The following is a 15,321-nucleotide window of genomic DNA, read 5'->3' on the forward strand; positions in this document are numbered from 1 at the left end:
ATTGGAGGGATTTCGGAATGGGGAACTCTGCTGAACGCGGCTTCTGGGATTCGAACAAATCAAATTCTTCCGGCTCCCGGATTTCCGCTTCCTTAAAGCTTAGGATGTCCTTTACCGCGTCAATTAAGGAATCCAGACCTGAGATCGCCGAGTCTTCTTCAGGAAAATCGGCGTCTAGGTTAGGTTCAATTAACTCACCCTCTTCCGTATCCAGAAGAAAACCCTCTTCCTCCCCAGATTCTGGTATAAGAGGAAGAGTTATTTTAACAGCCCTGCGCACACTCGTATCTGCGTGTGCGGGCGGTGTTAACTTGATGAGAAATTCCTCCATCGTCTTTGAGAATCCCGCAGCCCATTCCGCCTGCTGTTTTTGGGATTCTGCCATCTCCTTGGAGATTCTATTAGCAAGCTTGTCTTCCCATGTTTTAGCCAGAGCACTGCTCCCAGGTGGAGCGTCCTTGTCTAAGCAGGAGTCGCACACCCCGGAGCTGCCAACCCACGTGCTCTTCTTGTTACATTTCGTACAAACATAACAGGTCTTAGAGGTCTTGGCTGCCTTAGACATGTTGCTTTTAAACCCCTTATCAGGGTATTACGCAGCGCTTTCACCCTTTAAACTCGGAAGAGAAAGACTGGGAGATGACGGAAGCGAAGGTATTGGATCCGGCTGGGATTACCCGTCCTTTTGTTATGTAAAAGGATCAAGGCAAAATATCTTTACATGAAAAAATTAAATAAAAATTAACCAAAATTATAAAAAATAAAACACCAGCCGACTCGCATCCCTCACACCCCAACTGTTAATCAGCTACGATGTTAGAGTTGGTATTCGCTTGCTTCCGTGTATTTTCTTCAGGATCTTTGAAACAGAAGTCCCTTGAAAATACAATAAGTAAAATATGATTACTTTTCAGGAGATCCTCACATATATAATTTTCACCAGCAGAGGCAGCTCTTAGCCTAAAGAAATCTCTATCTCAACAAAAGCAGATATCCCGTCAGATCAGCAGGTGGAGCTATTTTTAAATACTCTTCCTCTATATTTTCCCCGTTGGAGGGGGGAAGGGACGGTGCTGCCTTTTCCGACTGGCGCCATAATATTAAACATGGCCCCCACTAGAAACTGTCTTATGCTACTGCGCAGGCCTTTATATATTTTACAGACACTTTCTTCATTCTTTCTATATCGCCGCGCGCTGCCGAGAACTCCTCAGCCGCGCTGCGCTGTCTCTCTCTCTCTCCCCCTCCCGCCGCCCGCTGGCTGGCGCGCGCCGGGATCGCTGTTAGGAGCTCTCGCAGCGGCGGGCTGTGTTCTATGTGGACACCGCCTCTCTCTGCTGCCGCGCGCCGCTCCGTCTCCCCCTGCACACAGGAAGGACAAACAGAGACCAGCGCTGCACCAACTCCCGCGCGCCGGCTGCTGACCTCAGTTCTATGAAGAGGGGATCTTTAGTAAAACCACACAGTAAGTTTAAAGAAAGGAGAAAAATTAAATAAATACCTTTACTATAAGAAAAGCCTAACCTAAGCTATTTCCTCTAAGTCCCCAGCCTTTCTCTTTCAACCATTACTCACTATTTCTGCTGTTTGAGGATCTCCTGTGGAGAGATGCAGGTCCCTTCAATAGGGATCTTTGTCTCTCCAATAGTAAGCAGCTTTGTCTCCCCTTTGTTAGGTCGACGCAGCCCTTTTACAGATCTTTAGTCAGGAGCTTAGGTGCTCCACTTGTTGTGCCTCCAGCACAATTTTTCAAACTGAGGGAGGAGGGATGTGAAGGGGGAGGAGCCGGCTGTGCAGACAATGCTAATTTTAGATTGTGCCACACCTCCGGTTCAAGGCTTCACACCCCTACTGTATAGGACTCCAGTGTCCCCTAGTGGATGAAAGAGAAATTATGAAAAATTAAAAATGTACAATAAAACTGGGGGCACGAATACCCCTGGTTGATAACCAGTGAAAATAATTTGGTATATTAATATTTGGTGACATCCTAAATCCCACCTACCTGATCCTCCTGTGGGACACTGTGATTCTCCTCTGTGTGATCCTGGGAATAAAGACGACGGGGACATCTCTCTGGGGTATTCCTGTTACTGGTTCCATCTGTAGGAGACACACAGTGACTGAGTACATTGTATATATGGGATTATCAGATGATGTGTATCTAGGTGGCCCCATAGCTGTTCTCTCCATTACACTACATGACAGTCTCCTCTTACCCAGTGATGTGTGGGTCCGGTGATTCTCCATCATCACATCCTTGTACAGACCCCTGTGTTCCTCTATATACTCCCACTCCTGCATGGAGAAATAGACAGTGATATCCTCACACCTTATAGGAACCCGACACACACAATGATACAGTCATCACCCAGACACATTCCCTGGTGTTACTGTATAATGCTCCATTCCCAGCAGTCACCTCTCCAGTCACATCCCCTGGTGTTACTGTATAATGTCCCATTCCCAGCAGTCACCTCTCCAGTCATCACCCAGACACATCCCCTGGTGTTACTGTATAATGTCCCATTCCCAGCAGTCACCTCTCCAGTCATCTCCCAGACACATCCCCTGGTGTTACTGTATAATGTCCCATTTCCCAGCAGTCACCTCTCCAGTCATCACCCAGACACATCCCCTGGTGTTACTGTATAATGTCCCATTCCCAGCAGTCACCTCTCCAGTCATCACCCAGACACATCCCCTGGTGTTACTGTATAATGCCCCATTCCCAGCAGTCATCACCCAGACACATCCCCTGGTGTTACTGTATAATGTCCCATTCCCAGCAGTCAGCTCTCCAGTCATCACCCAGACACATCCCCTGGTGTTACTGTATAAATGTCCCATTCCCAGCAGTCACCTCTCCAGTCATCACACAGACACATCCCCTAGTGTTACTGTATAATGCCCTATTCCCAGCAGTCACCTCTCCAGTCATCACCCAGACACATCCCCTGGTGTTACTGTATAATGCCCTATTCCCAGCAGTCACCTCTCCAGTCATCACCCAGACACATCCCCTGGTGTTATTGTATGATGCCCCATTCCCAGCAGTCACCTCTCCAGTCAGCAGCTGAATGATCTTGTTGGTGAGTTCCAAGATCTTCTGGTCATTGTGCCTCTCATGTATCAGCAAGTGAGGTGGAGGCACCGGGAAGGGGCTCTGGTTCCTGCTTAGTCCTCCTGACTCATAGGGATGGCTGAAGAGTGTCTCATACTCTCCAGGTGTCTTCTTCACTACAGTGTAAACCTATGTATTGGAGAAAACACTATCACTGCTAACACTTCTAGATCCCTTAACTTCTCTAGTCATGTCCCTGTATTGTTACTATAGAGATAAGTGATGTCACCGTGACCTCCCAGATCCCCTCACCTCCCCAGTCCTGTCCCTGTATTATTACTATAGATATAATTGATGTCACAGTGACACTCCCAGATCCCCTCACCTCCCCAGTCATGTCCCTGTATTATTACTATAGATCTAAGTGATGTCACAGTGATACTCCCAGATCACCTCACCTCCCCAGTCAGCAGGTAGATGATCTCCAGGGTGAGATTTAGTATCCTCTCAGTTGTGGGGCTCCTGTCCTTGTCCATCCTCAGTGTCTAAGGCACGACACAGCTCACCTTCATATAACAAGGATCCAAATCCTCACTGTCCAGATGTCTAGTAACAAATATTATTATGAAAAGCTATTTCTTAACAGTTATTTATTATGTAGTGTAAACATTTTACGCAGCGCTTTACAGGACATAAGGAGATTTATGGTAAGACTTACCATGGTTAAATCTCTTTCTGCGAGGTACACTGGATTCCACAGGGAATAACATTGGGGTGTAGAGTTGGATCTTGATCTGAGGCACCAACAGGCTAAAGCTTTGACTGTTCCCAGGATGCATTGCACTGCCTCCTCTATATCCCCGCCTCCGTGCACAGGAGCTCAGTTTTGTTAACCAGTCCAACGCAGTAGCAGATAAAAGAGACAATAGTAGTTAGCCACATTGACAACACATTCTCACGTCAGGAGAAGGTACCAGCGGCTAATGCCAAACAAACCCAAAGAAGCTAAGTGCGTCAGGGTGGGCGCCCTGTGGAATCCAGCGTACCTCGCAGAAAGAGATTTAACAAGGGTAATTTCTTACCATAAATCTCCTTTTCTGCAGCGGGGTACACGGTGTTCCACAAGGAATAACATCTTGGATGTCCTAAAGCAGTTCCTCATGGGAGGGGACGCATTGTAGCGGACACAAGAACCCAGCGTCCAAAGGAAGCATCCTGGGAGGCGGAAGTATCAAAAGCATAGAACCTGATGAACGTGTTCACGGAGGACCACGTAGCCGCCTTGCACAATTGTTCTAGGGATGCGCCAAGGTGGGCCATCCAAGAAGGTCCAACAGTCCAAGTAGAATGGGCCTTGATAGCAGCAGGAGCTGGAAGACCAGCCTGTGCATAAGCATGTGCAATCACCATTCTAATCCATCTGGCCAAAGTCTGCTTATTCGCAGGCCAGCCACGTTTGTGAAAACCAAAAAGGATAAAGAGAATCAGGTCTCCTAAGGGAGGCGGTTCTCTTCACATAGATAAGGAGAGCCTGTACCACATCCAAAGGCCGGTCTTTGGAAGACAAACCAGGAGAGATAAAGGCCGGAACCACAGTCTCTTGGTTAAGGTGGAAAGATGACACTACCTTCAGTAGATAACCAGGGCGAGTTAGAAGAACCGCACGGTCACGGTGAAAAATCAGAAAGGGTGACCGACAGGACAAAGCTCCTAAGTCTGACAACCTCCTAGCAGAGGCAATAGACAGCAAAAATAAGACCTTAAGCGTAAGCCATTTAAGGTCCACAGACTCAAGAGGCACAAAGGGAGACTCTTGCAGGGCATTCAGAACAACAGACAGATTCCATGGAGCCACAGGAGGGACATAGGGAGGTTGAATCCTTAGAGCACCCTGAGTGAAAGTGTGAACGTCAGGAAGATATGCAATCTTTCTCTGGAACCACACCGACAAGGCAGATATATGAACCTTGAGGGAGGACAGACGAAGGCCTAAGTCCAGGCCCTGTTGCAGGAAAGCCAAAAGGTTGGCAGTACTGAACTTGTATGCATCACAATTCTTAGCCGCACACCAGGTGAAGTAAGAATTCCAGACCCTATAATAAATCCGAGCCGAAGCTGGTTTACGGGCTTTCAACATAGTTTGAATGACCGACTCAGAAAATCCTTTGGCCCTCAGGAGTGAAGCTTCAAGAGCCACGCTGTCAAAGCCAGTCGGGCAAGATCCTGGTAGACACAAGGGCCCTGAACGAGGTGGTCTGGGCATTGTGGAAGCAGAAGAGGACACTATCGAGAGACTCTACAGGTCTGAGAACCAATGCCATCTGGAGCGAGTAGAAGTAATATTGCTCCTTCTTGCTTGAGCTTCCTTATTACCCTGGGCAAGCGTGACACCGGAGGGAACATGTACGGCAGCCGAAAGTTCCATGGAATTGCCAGTGCATCCACGAACGCTGCTTGAGGATCCCTTGTCCTTGCTCCGAAGATCGGAACCTTGAGATTGTGTCGAGACACCATCAGGTCTACATCTGGTAGGCCCCACTTGTCCACTAGCAGTTGAAATACTTCTGGATAAAGGCTCCACTCTCCGGGGTGTACGTCCTGACGACTGAGGAAGTCTGCTTCCCAGTTGAGGACCCCGGAATGAAAACTGCCGATATGGCTGGCAGATGACATTCCGCCCATTGAAGAATCTTTGACACTTCCATCATTGCCATGTGGCTTCACGTGCCACCTTGATGATTTATGTACGCCACCGTGGTGGCGTTGTCCAACTGTACCTGAACAGGCCTGTTCTGTACCAGAGGCAAGGCTAGTTTCAGAGCACTGAACACTGCCCGCAATTCCAGAATATTTATCGGGAGGAGAGATTCCTCCCTGGTCTACTGACCCTGAAGAGAGTGTTGCTCCAACATCACGCCCCAACCCCGCAGACTGGCATCTGTCATTAGGAGGACCCAGTTGGAGATCCAGAAGGGACGACCCCTGCTCAACTGTTGGTCCTTTAGCCACCAGCTCAGTGACAGACGAACCTCCGGAGTCAATTAGATCATGTGATATCGGATCCGGTGAGGCAGGCCGTCCCACTCGCCAAGGATTAGCTTCTGCAGAGGGCGAGAGTGAAATTGAGCGTACTCTACCATGTCGAAAGCCGACACCATGAGGCCTAGTACTTGCATCGCCGAGTGTATCAACACTCGTGTGCAAGAAAGGAAGCATCGTATCCTGTCCTGAAGCTTCAGGACTTTCTCTGAAGACAAGAACAAGCATTGGTTGTGTGTGTCTAGAAGTGCCCCCAGGTGCACCATGCTCTGAGCAGGGACCAGTGAGGACTTCCTCCAATTGATGAGCCACCCGTGGGCTTGTAGGAAGTGGACCGTCAGTTCCAGATGACGGATGAGAACCTCTGGGAAGTTCGCCAGGATCAGCAAGTCATCCAGATACGACAGGATCCTGATACCTTGCCAACGGAGAATGGCTGTCATGACTGCCATGACCTTGGTGAAGATCTGAGGAGCTGTAGTCAGTCCAAAAGACAAGGCTTGGAATTGATAATGTAGGTTGCCAATAACAAACCGCAGTTACTGCTGATGCAACACGGCAATAGGTATGTGTAGGTAAGCATCCTGTATGTCCAAGGATACCATATAGTCCTTGGGCTCCGAAGCCAGAACAATAGAGCAAACAATTCCCATATGGAATTTGGATACCTTCACAAATTTGTTCAAAGAGGTTGAGAATGGTCCGGGAGGATCCATTATGCTTCGGAACTAGGAACAGAGTTGAATAGTACCCCCAGCCCCTCTGAGATAGAGGCACCGGCACTATCACTTCTATGCCCAGGAGGGATTGCACCAGCAAATGTAGAGTTTTTGCCTTTAACAGATCCGTAGTGATTACAGTCGAGCAAAACCTGTGAGGGGGATGTTTCTTGAAAGAGATGGCGTATCCGCGAGTGACGACTTCCCTCACCCAGGCGTCCGAAGTGGTCTGTAACCCTACCTGGGTGAACCGCAGAAGTTGGCCTCCCACTCTGGGATCCCCCAGGGGAAGGCCCGCCTTGTCATGCAGCAGGCTTGTCTGGTTTGGAAGCAGGCTGACGGGCAGCCCAAGAACGTTTAAGCTTTGGCTTAGAGGTTTTGGAAGTGCAAGCCTGTTTCAGGTACGCCTGACCCTTTGCATTACTTAGAGGTCGAAAGGAACGAAAGGAGGTACTTTTAGCCTTCGGGGCCGAAGGATTAATACTTGGTAGACATGCAGTTTAGCTGACACTAAATCAGCAACTATCTTGTTCAAATCTTCCCCAAATAGGATGTGTCCCTTAAAAGGGATCACCTCCAAGGTCTTTTTAGAGTCCAGGTCTACCGACAAGGACCGCAACCACAGAATCCGGTGAGCCAGAATGGACATAGTAGACGCTTTAGCCGCCAGAACACCGGTATCAGAGGCCACATCCTGAATTTAATGAGAGGCTGTGGTAATACAAAAAAGACACTGTCTGGCATTTTCAGAAAAATTTAGCGGTAGCTCTGACTCAACAGCTTGAACCCAGGCTTCAATACCTTTTGCAGCCCAAGAGTCTGCTACAGTGGGTCAATGTACAGCACTTGCTAGAGTGTAAATAGACTTCAAGCAACCCTCCACACGCTTATCCGTCAGTTCCTTCAGAGAGGTGATGGTAGTGACAGGCAGAGTAGATGACACCACAAGACAAGCAACATGTGAGTCCACCGGTGGTGGTGATTCCCAACTCTTACTTAACTCTGCAGAGAGGGGATAACAAGCTAGCATCCGTTTAGACAGGGAGAATTTCTAACCTGGAGACTCCCAAGATTCCTGACGCATGTCAATTAAATGGTCAGAATGTGGCATAACTAATTTAGTGATCTTCTGACATTTAAACTTATCAGGTTTCTTGAACGTATCTGGAGGATCAGTTTCATCCTCAATCTGAAGAATCAGTTTGATAGCCTCCAATAGGTCAGGAACATCAAACTGCATTGTAGATTCCTCATCAGAAGCATCTGCATCAGTGTCTGATGGGACAGTATATACCCTATCCTCATCGGATGAAGTATCCGAAACATGAGTGGATTGTGAGGAAGAAATGGCCTGCTTAGAGGACACCTTGGTCCTAGGAGGGCGAGGGTTAGGCTTTTGCTTAACCAAAGACTGATTTAATTGCTGTAACTGAGTAGACAGAATATCCGCCAATGGCGGAAAAACTACAGGGACAATATGTGGCTGTAATGGCACCGGAGGTCCCAGAGGGGGCGTATGTCTCGTTACTAGCGTAGTCAGTAAATTAGAAAAAGCAGCCCAAGGTGGGTCTTGGTGTGCCACCGGTGCTGCAGACTGACTTGGACCCTCAGTAGGAATATTTTCCTCAGATACCGTATATACTCGATTATAAGCCGACTTTTTCAGCACAGTTTTTTGTGCTGAAAAAGCCACCTCGGCTTATAATCGAGTCAGCGTTAGGAGGGACACGGAGAGCGCAGCACGCGGCTCTCCTGTGTCCCTCCTGCATCTCCAGCAGCAGCGGCGTCTGAGTGGTATAGGAAGTGCACGAACCGGCACTTCCTTTAACACACGCCGCTGCCGCCCGAGATGCAGGAGGGACACAGGAGAGACGCGCGCTGCGCTCTCCGTGCCCCTCATTCAGAAGACAGCGTGGGAGCGACGGAGGGTAAGTATCTAGCACTGTGGGGCATATCAGGCACTGTGGGGCATATCAGGCACTGTGGGGCATATCAGGCACTGTGGGGCATATCAGGCAGAGGGGGGCATATCAGGCACTGTGGGGCACATCTGGCACTGTGGGGCACATCTGGCACTGTGGGGCACATCTGGCACTGTGGGGCATATCTGGCACTGTGGGGCATATCAGGCACATCTGGCAGTGTGGGGGCATATCTGGCAGTATGAGGGCAGTGTACGGCTAGAGCTGCATTTCCCACCCTAGGCTTATACTCGAGTGAATAAGTTTTCCCAGGTTTTTGGGGTAAAATTAGGTGCCTCGGCTTATATACGGGTCGACTTATACTCGAGTATATACGGTAAATCCGCGGCGTCAGCATTGCATGATGCAGGATCAGCCACGGATCTCCCGCCCTGTGTAGCAGACATAATATGGAAACGTAGCCTTAGGGTGTAACAGTACAATATAACCAGATAAAGTGCCTGACAAAAAACCCCTGTGTAGTTTGACTGCCAATGCCGAACACAAACAGAGGATTTAAGTGGTATATGGTGACTGAAATACACAGAGAAAAATACAAGAAGACATTATATCCTGTGAAACTATATTATATATATATGTGTGTGTGTGTGTGTGTGTGTGTGTATGATCCTGACGCACTTAGCCCACTCAGGGTACAGATTATAGTGATAGCAAGGCATGATACACGGAATGGAAACCACACGGCAGCTATAGGCACACACAGTCCTATGTATAATGCAGAAATTGTTACACACACAATAAGACTGCAGTTGACTAGTAATACTACATAAAACCATGTATGTATACAGATATAACAATGCACAGTAAACACTGGATGTATATCACAGAATACTTGTACTAAATATTCCTGTAGTTATGCACTTGTTCTTACACTGTCTAAACGACATGTAGAATAGTTAAGTGTCCTGTAAATGCACAGCGCTGATGAGGCAGGCGGCTTTACAGAGGAGACAGTGCCCAGCAGTCCCAGGATCAGCGCAGCTCTGTGTAATGGCGCCCAAACACTAACAGGTAGTGAGGGAGAGAGATGCAGCTCCAAGGCGGGAACATCTGCTGTAGATGGCGCCTGGGCCTGGGGGAGGGGCTACAGGTTACCGCCTTATCCCCTCTGCTGGGCTTCACCACCGGGTACTACGGAGTCTGTAATAATAAGAATTTACTTACCGATAATTCTATTTCTCGTAGTCCGTAGTGGATGCTGGGGACTCCGTCAGGACCATGGGGTTTAGCGGCTCCGCAGGAGACAGGGCACAATAATAAAAGCTTTAGGATCAGGTGGTGTGCACTGGCTCCTCCCCCTATGACCCTCCTCCAAAACTCAGTTAGGATACTGTGCCCGGACGAGCGTGCATAATAAGGAAGGATATTGAATCCCGGGTAAGACTCATACCAGCCACACCAATCACACCGTACAACCTGTGATCTGAACCCAGTTAACAGTATGATAACAACGAAGGAGCCTCTGAAAAGATGGCTCACAACAAGAATAACCCGATTTTTGTAACAATAACTATGTACAAGTATTGCAGACAATCCGCACTTGGGATGGGCGCCCAGCATCCACTACGGACTACGAGAAATAGAATTATCGGTAAGTAAATTCTTATTTTCTCTAACGTCCTAAGTGGATGCTGGGGACTCCGTCAGGACCATGGGGATTATACCAAAGCTCCCAAACGGGCGGGAGAGTGCGGATGACTCTGCAGCACCGAATGAGAGAACTCCAGGTCCTCCTCAGTCAGGGTGTGCCCCTGACCAAGTAGCAGCTCGGCAAAGTTGTAAAGCCGAGACCCCTCGGGCAGCCGCCCTAGATGAGCCCACTTCCTTGTGGAATGGGCTTTTACTGATTTTGGCTGTGGCAAGCCTGCCACAGAATGTGCAAGCTGAATTGTACTACAAATCCAGCGAGCAATCGTCTGCTTAGAAGCAGGAACACCCATCTTGTTGGGTGCATACAGGCTAAACAGCGAGTCAGATTTTCTGACTCCAGTCGTCCTGGAAACATATATTTTCAGGGCCCTGACAACGTCAAGTAACTTGGAGTCCTCCAAGTCCCTAGTAGCCGCAGGTACCACAATAGGTTGGTTCATGTGAAAAACAGAAAACACCTTAAGGAGAAATTGAGGACGAGTCCTCAATTCTGCCCTGTCAGAATAAAATTAAGTAAGGGCTTTTATATGATAAAGCCGCCCATTCTGACACACGCCTGGCTGAAGCCAGGGCTAATAGAATCTTCACCTTCCATGTGAAATATTTTAATTCCACAGTGGTGAGTGGATCCAACCAATGTGACTTTAGGAAACTCAAAACAACATTGAGATCCCAAGGTGCCACTGGGGGCACAAAAGGAGGCTGTATATGCAGTACCCCTTTTACAAACGTCTGAACTTCAGGCACTGAAGCCAGTTCTTTCTGGAAGAAATTCGACAGGGTCGAAATTTGAACCTTAATGGACCCTAATTTTAGGCCCATAGACAGTCCTGTTTTCAGGAAATGTAGGAAATGACCCAGTTGGAATTCCTCTGTAGGGACCTTCTTGGCCTCACACCACGCAACATATTTTCGCCCAATGTGGTGAAAATGTTTTGCGATTACATCCTTCCTGGCTTCGACCAGGGTAGGGATGACTTCATCTGGAATGCCCTTTCAGGATCCGGCGTTCAACTGCCATGCCGTCAAACGCAGCCGCGGTAAGTCTTGGAACAGACAAGGCCCCTGCTGGAGCAGGTCCTCTCTTAAAGGTAGAGGCCACGGTTCTTCCGTGAGCATTTCTTGAAGTTCCGGGTACCAAGTCCTTCTTGACCCATCCGGAACCACGAGTATCGTTCTTACTCATCTCCTTCTTATGATTCTCAGTACTTTTGGTATGAGATGCATAGGAGGGAACACATACCCTGACTGGTACACCCACAGTGTTACCAGAGCGTCCACCGCTATTGCCTGAGGGTCCCTTGACCTGGCGCAATATCTGTCTAGTTTTTTGTTCAGGCGGGACGCCATCATGTCCACCTTTGGTTTTTCCCAACGGTTTACAATCATGTGGAAGACTTCCCGCTGAAGTCCCCACTCTCCCGGGTGGAGGTTATGCCTGCTGAGGAAGTCTGCTTCCCAGTTTTCCACTCCCGGAATTAACACTGCTGAGAGTGTTATAACATGATTTTTCGCCCAGCGAAGAATCCTTGCAGTTTCTGCCATTTCCCTCCTGCTTCATGTGCCGCCCTGTCTGTTTACGTGGGCGACTGCCGTGATGTTGTCCCACTGGATCAATACCGGCTGACCTTGAAGCAGAGGTCTTGCTAAGCTTAGAGCCTTGTAAATTGCCCTTAGCTCCAGTATATTTATGTGGAGAGAAGTCTCCAGACTTGATCACACTCCCTGGAAATTTTTTCCTTGTGTGACTGTTCCCCAGCCACTCAGGCTGGCATCCGTGGTCACCAGGACCCAGTCCTGAATGTCGAATCTGCGGCCCTTTCATAGATGAGCACTCTGCAGCCACCGCAGAAGAAAACACCCTTGTCCTTGGAGACAGGGTTATCCGCTGATGCATCTGAAGATGCGATCCGGACCATTTTCCCAGCAGATTCCACTGAAAGGTTCTTGCGTGAAATCTACCGAATGGGATCGCTTTGTAAGAAACCACCATTTTTCACAGGACCCTTGTGCAATGATGCACTGATACTTTTCCTGGTTTTAGGAGGTTCCTGACTAGCTCGGATAACTCCCTGGCCTTCTTCTCCGGGAGAAAACATCCTTTTCTGGACTGTGTCCAGAATCATTCCTAGGAACATTAGACGTGTCGTCGGAAAAGCTGCGATTTTGGAATATTTAGAAACCACTCGTGCTGTCGTAGAACTACTTGAGATAGTGCTACTCCGACTGCCAACTGTTCTCTGGACCTTGCCCTTATCAGGAAAGCGTCCATATTTCTTTTAGGAAGAATCATCATTTCGTCCATTACCATGGTAAAGACCCGGGGTGCCGTGGACAATCCAAACGGCAGCGTCTGAACTGATAGTGACAGTTCTGTACCACGAACCTGAGATACCCTTGGTGAGAAGGGCAAATTTTGGACATGTAGGTAAGCGTCCCTGATATCCAGTGACACCATATCGTCCTGGTTCGCTATCACTGCTCTGAGTGAATCCATCTTGATTTGAACCCTTGTATGTAATTGTTCAAATCTTTTAGATCTCACCGAGCCGTTTGGCTTCAGTACCACAATATAGTGTGGAATAATACCCCTTCCCTTGTTGTAGGAGGGGTACTTTGATTATCACCTGCTGGGAATACAGCCTGTGAATTTTTTTTTTTTTTTTTTCCAATACTGCCTCCCTGTCGGAGGGAGACGTTGGTAAAGCAGACTTCAGGAACTTGTGAGGGGAAGACGTCTCGAATTTCCAATGTACACCTGGGATACTACGTGTAGGATCCAGGAGTCCACTTGCGAGTGAGCCCACTGCGTGCTGAAACTCTTGAGATGACCCCCCACCGCACCTGAGTCCGCTTGTATGGCCCCAGCGTCATGCTGCGGACTTGGCAGAAGCTGTGGAGGACTTCTGTTCCTGGGAATGGGCTGCCTGCTGCAGTCTTCTTCCCTTTCCTCTAACCCTGGGCAGATATGACTGGCCTTTTGCCCGCCTGCCTTTATGGGTACGAAAGGACTGAGACTGAAAAGACTGTGTCCTTTTCTGCTGAGATGTGACTTGGGGTAACAAAAGTGGATTTTCCAGCTGTTGCCATGGCCACCAAGTCCGATGGACCGCCCCTTTATACGGCAATACTTCCATGTGCCGTCTGGAATCTGCATCACCTGACCACTGTCGTGTCTATAAACATCGTCTGGCAGATATGGACATCACATCTACTCTTGATGCCAGAATGCAAATATCCCTCTGCGCATCTCGCATATATAGAAATGCATCCTTAAAATGCTCTATAGTCAATAAAATATTGTTCCTGTCAAGGGTATCAATATTTTCAGTCAGGAAATCCGACCAAGCCCCCCCAGCGCTGCACATCCAGGCTGAGGCGATTGCTGGTCGTAGTATAACACCAGTATGTGTGTATATACTTTTTAGGATATTTTTCAGCTTCCTATCAGCTGGCTCCTTGAGGGCGGCCGTATCTGGAGACGGTAACGCCACTTGTTTTTATAAGCGTGTGAGCGCCTTATCCACCCTAAGGTGTGTTTCCCAACTCGCCCTCACTTCTGGCGGGAAAAGGTATACCTCCAATAATTTTCTATCGGAGGAAACCCACGTATCATCACACACTTTAATTTATCTGATTCAGGAAAAACTACAAGTAGATTATTCCCACCCTACATAATACCCTTATTTGTGGTACTTGTAGTATCAGAAATATGTAACACCTCCTTCATTGCCCTTAACATGTAACGTGTGGCCCTAAAGGAAAATACGTTTGTTTCTTCACCGTCGACACTGAAGTCAGTGTCCGTGTCTGTGTCGACCAACTGAGGTAAATGGGCGTTTTTACAAGCCCCTGACGGTGTCTGAGACGCCTGGACAGGTACTAATTTGTTTGCCGGCCGTCTCATGTCGTCAACCGACCTTGCATCGTGTTGACATTATCACGTAATTCCTAAATAAGCCATCCATTCCGGTGTCGACTCCCTAGAGAGTGACATCACCAATACAGGCAATTTGCTCCGCCTCCTCACCAACATCGTCCTCCTACATGTCGACACACACAGCACACACACAGGGAATGCTCTGATAGAGGACAGGACCCCACTAGCCCTTTGGGGAGACAGAGGGAGAGTTTGCCAGCACACACCAAAAACGCTATAATTATACAGGGACAACCCCTTATACAAGTGTTTTCCCTTATAGCATTTTCACATCATATCGCCAAATAAGTGCCCCCCCTCTCTGTTTTAACCCTGTTTCTGTAGTGCAGTGCAGGGGAGAGCCTGGGAGCCTTCCTCACAGCAGAGCTGAGCAGGAAAATGGCGCCGTGTGCTGAGGAGAATAGGCCCCGCCCCCTAAAACGGCGGGCTCTTCTCCCGGAGTTTGTGAGATCTGGCAGGGGTTAAATACATCCATATAGCCTCAAGGGCTATATGTGATGTATTTTAGCCATAAAAAAGGTATAATACATTGCTGCCCAGGGCGCCCCCCCCAGCGCCCTGCACCCTCAGTGACCGCTGGTATGAAGTGTGCTGACAACAATGGCGCACAGCTGCAGTGCTGTGCGCTACCTTATGAAGACTGAAAGTCTTCTGCCGCCTGTTTCTGGACCTCTTCAACTTCGGCATCTGCAAGGGGGGTCGGCGGCACGGCTCCGGGACGAACCCCAGGGTGAGACCTGTGTTCCGACTCCCTCTGGAGCTAATGGTGTCCAGTAGCCTAAGAAGCAAATCCATCCTGCACGCAGGTGAGTTTACTTCTCTCCCCTAAGTCCCTCGTAGCAGTGAGCCTGTTGCCAGCAGGACTCACTGAAAATAAAAAACCTAACTTAAACTTTTATTCTAAGCAGCTCAGGAGAGCCACCTAGA

At 48.6% G+C, this 15,321-nt stretch overlaps 1 protein-coding gene across 3 annotated transcripts in view; it reads right to left on the reverse strand.

Annotated features, from left to right (window-relative positions):
- Nucleotides 1-15,321, reverse strand: part of LOC134983932 (zinc finger protein OZF-like) — a 42,289-nt gene that overhangs the window by 13,903 nt on the left and 13,065 nt on the right. For 2 of the 3 annotated variants that reach the window (XM_063949538.1, XM_063949537.1), the window contains exons 2-5: nucleotides 3,523-3,670; nucleotides 3,062-3,253; nucleotides 2,220-2,298; nucleotides 2,006-2,103 (exon numbers count right to left, since the gene is read on the reverse strand). In XM_063949538.1, the coding sequence (XP_063805608.1) occupies nucleotides 2,006-2,103; nucleotides 2,220-2,298; nucleotides 3,062-3,253; nucleotides 3,523-3,600 (447 nt within the window). In that variant the 5' untranslated portion in view covers nucleotides 3,601-3,670. The remainder of the gene's footprint in view (nucleotides 1-2,005; nucleotides 2,104-2,219; nucleotides 2,299-3,061; nucleotides 3,254-3,522; nucleotides 3,671-15,321) is intronic. The other variant, XM_063949539.1, reaches the window with a different exon arrangement.

This window comes from Pseudophryne corroboree (genome assembly GCF_028390025.1).
Source record: "Pseudophryne corroboree isolate aPseCor3 chromosome 3 unlocalized genomic scaffold, aPseCor3.hap2 SUPER_3_unloc_3, whole genome shotgun sequence".
In the NCBI taxonomy this organism is placed as follows: Eukaryota; Metazoa; Chordata; class Amphibia; order Anura; family Myobatrachidae; genus Pseudophryne; species Pseudophryne corroboree.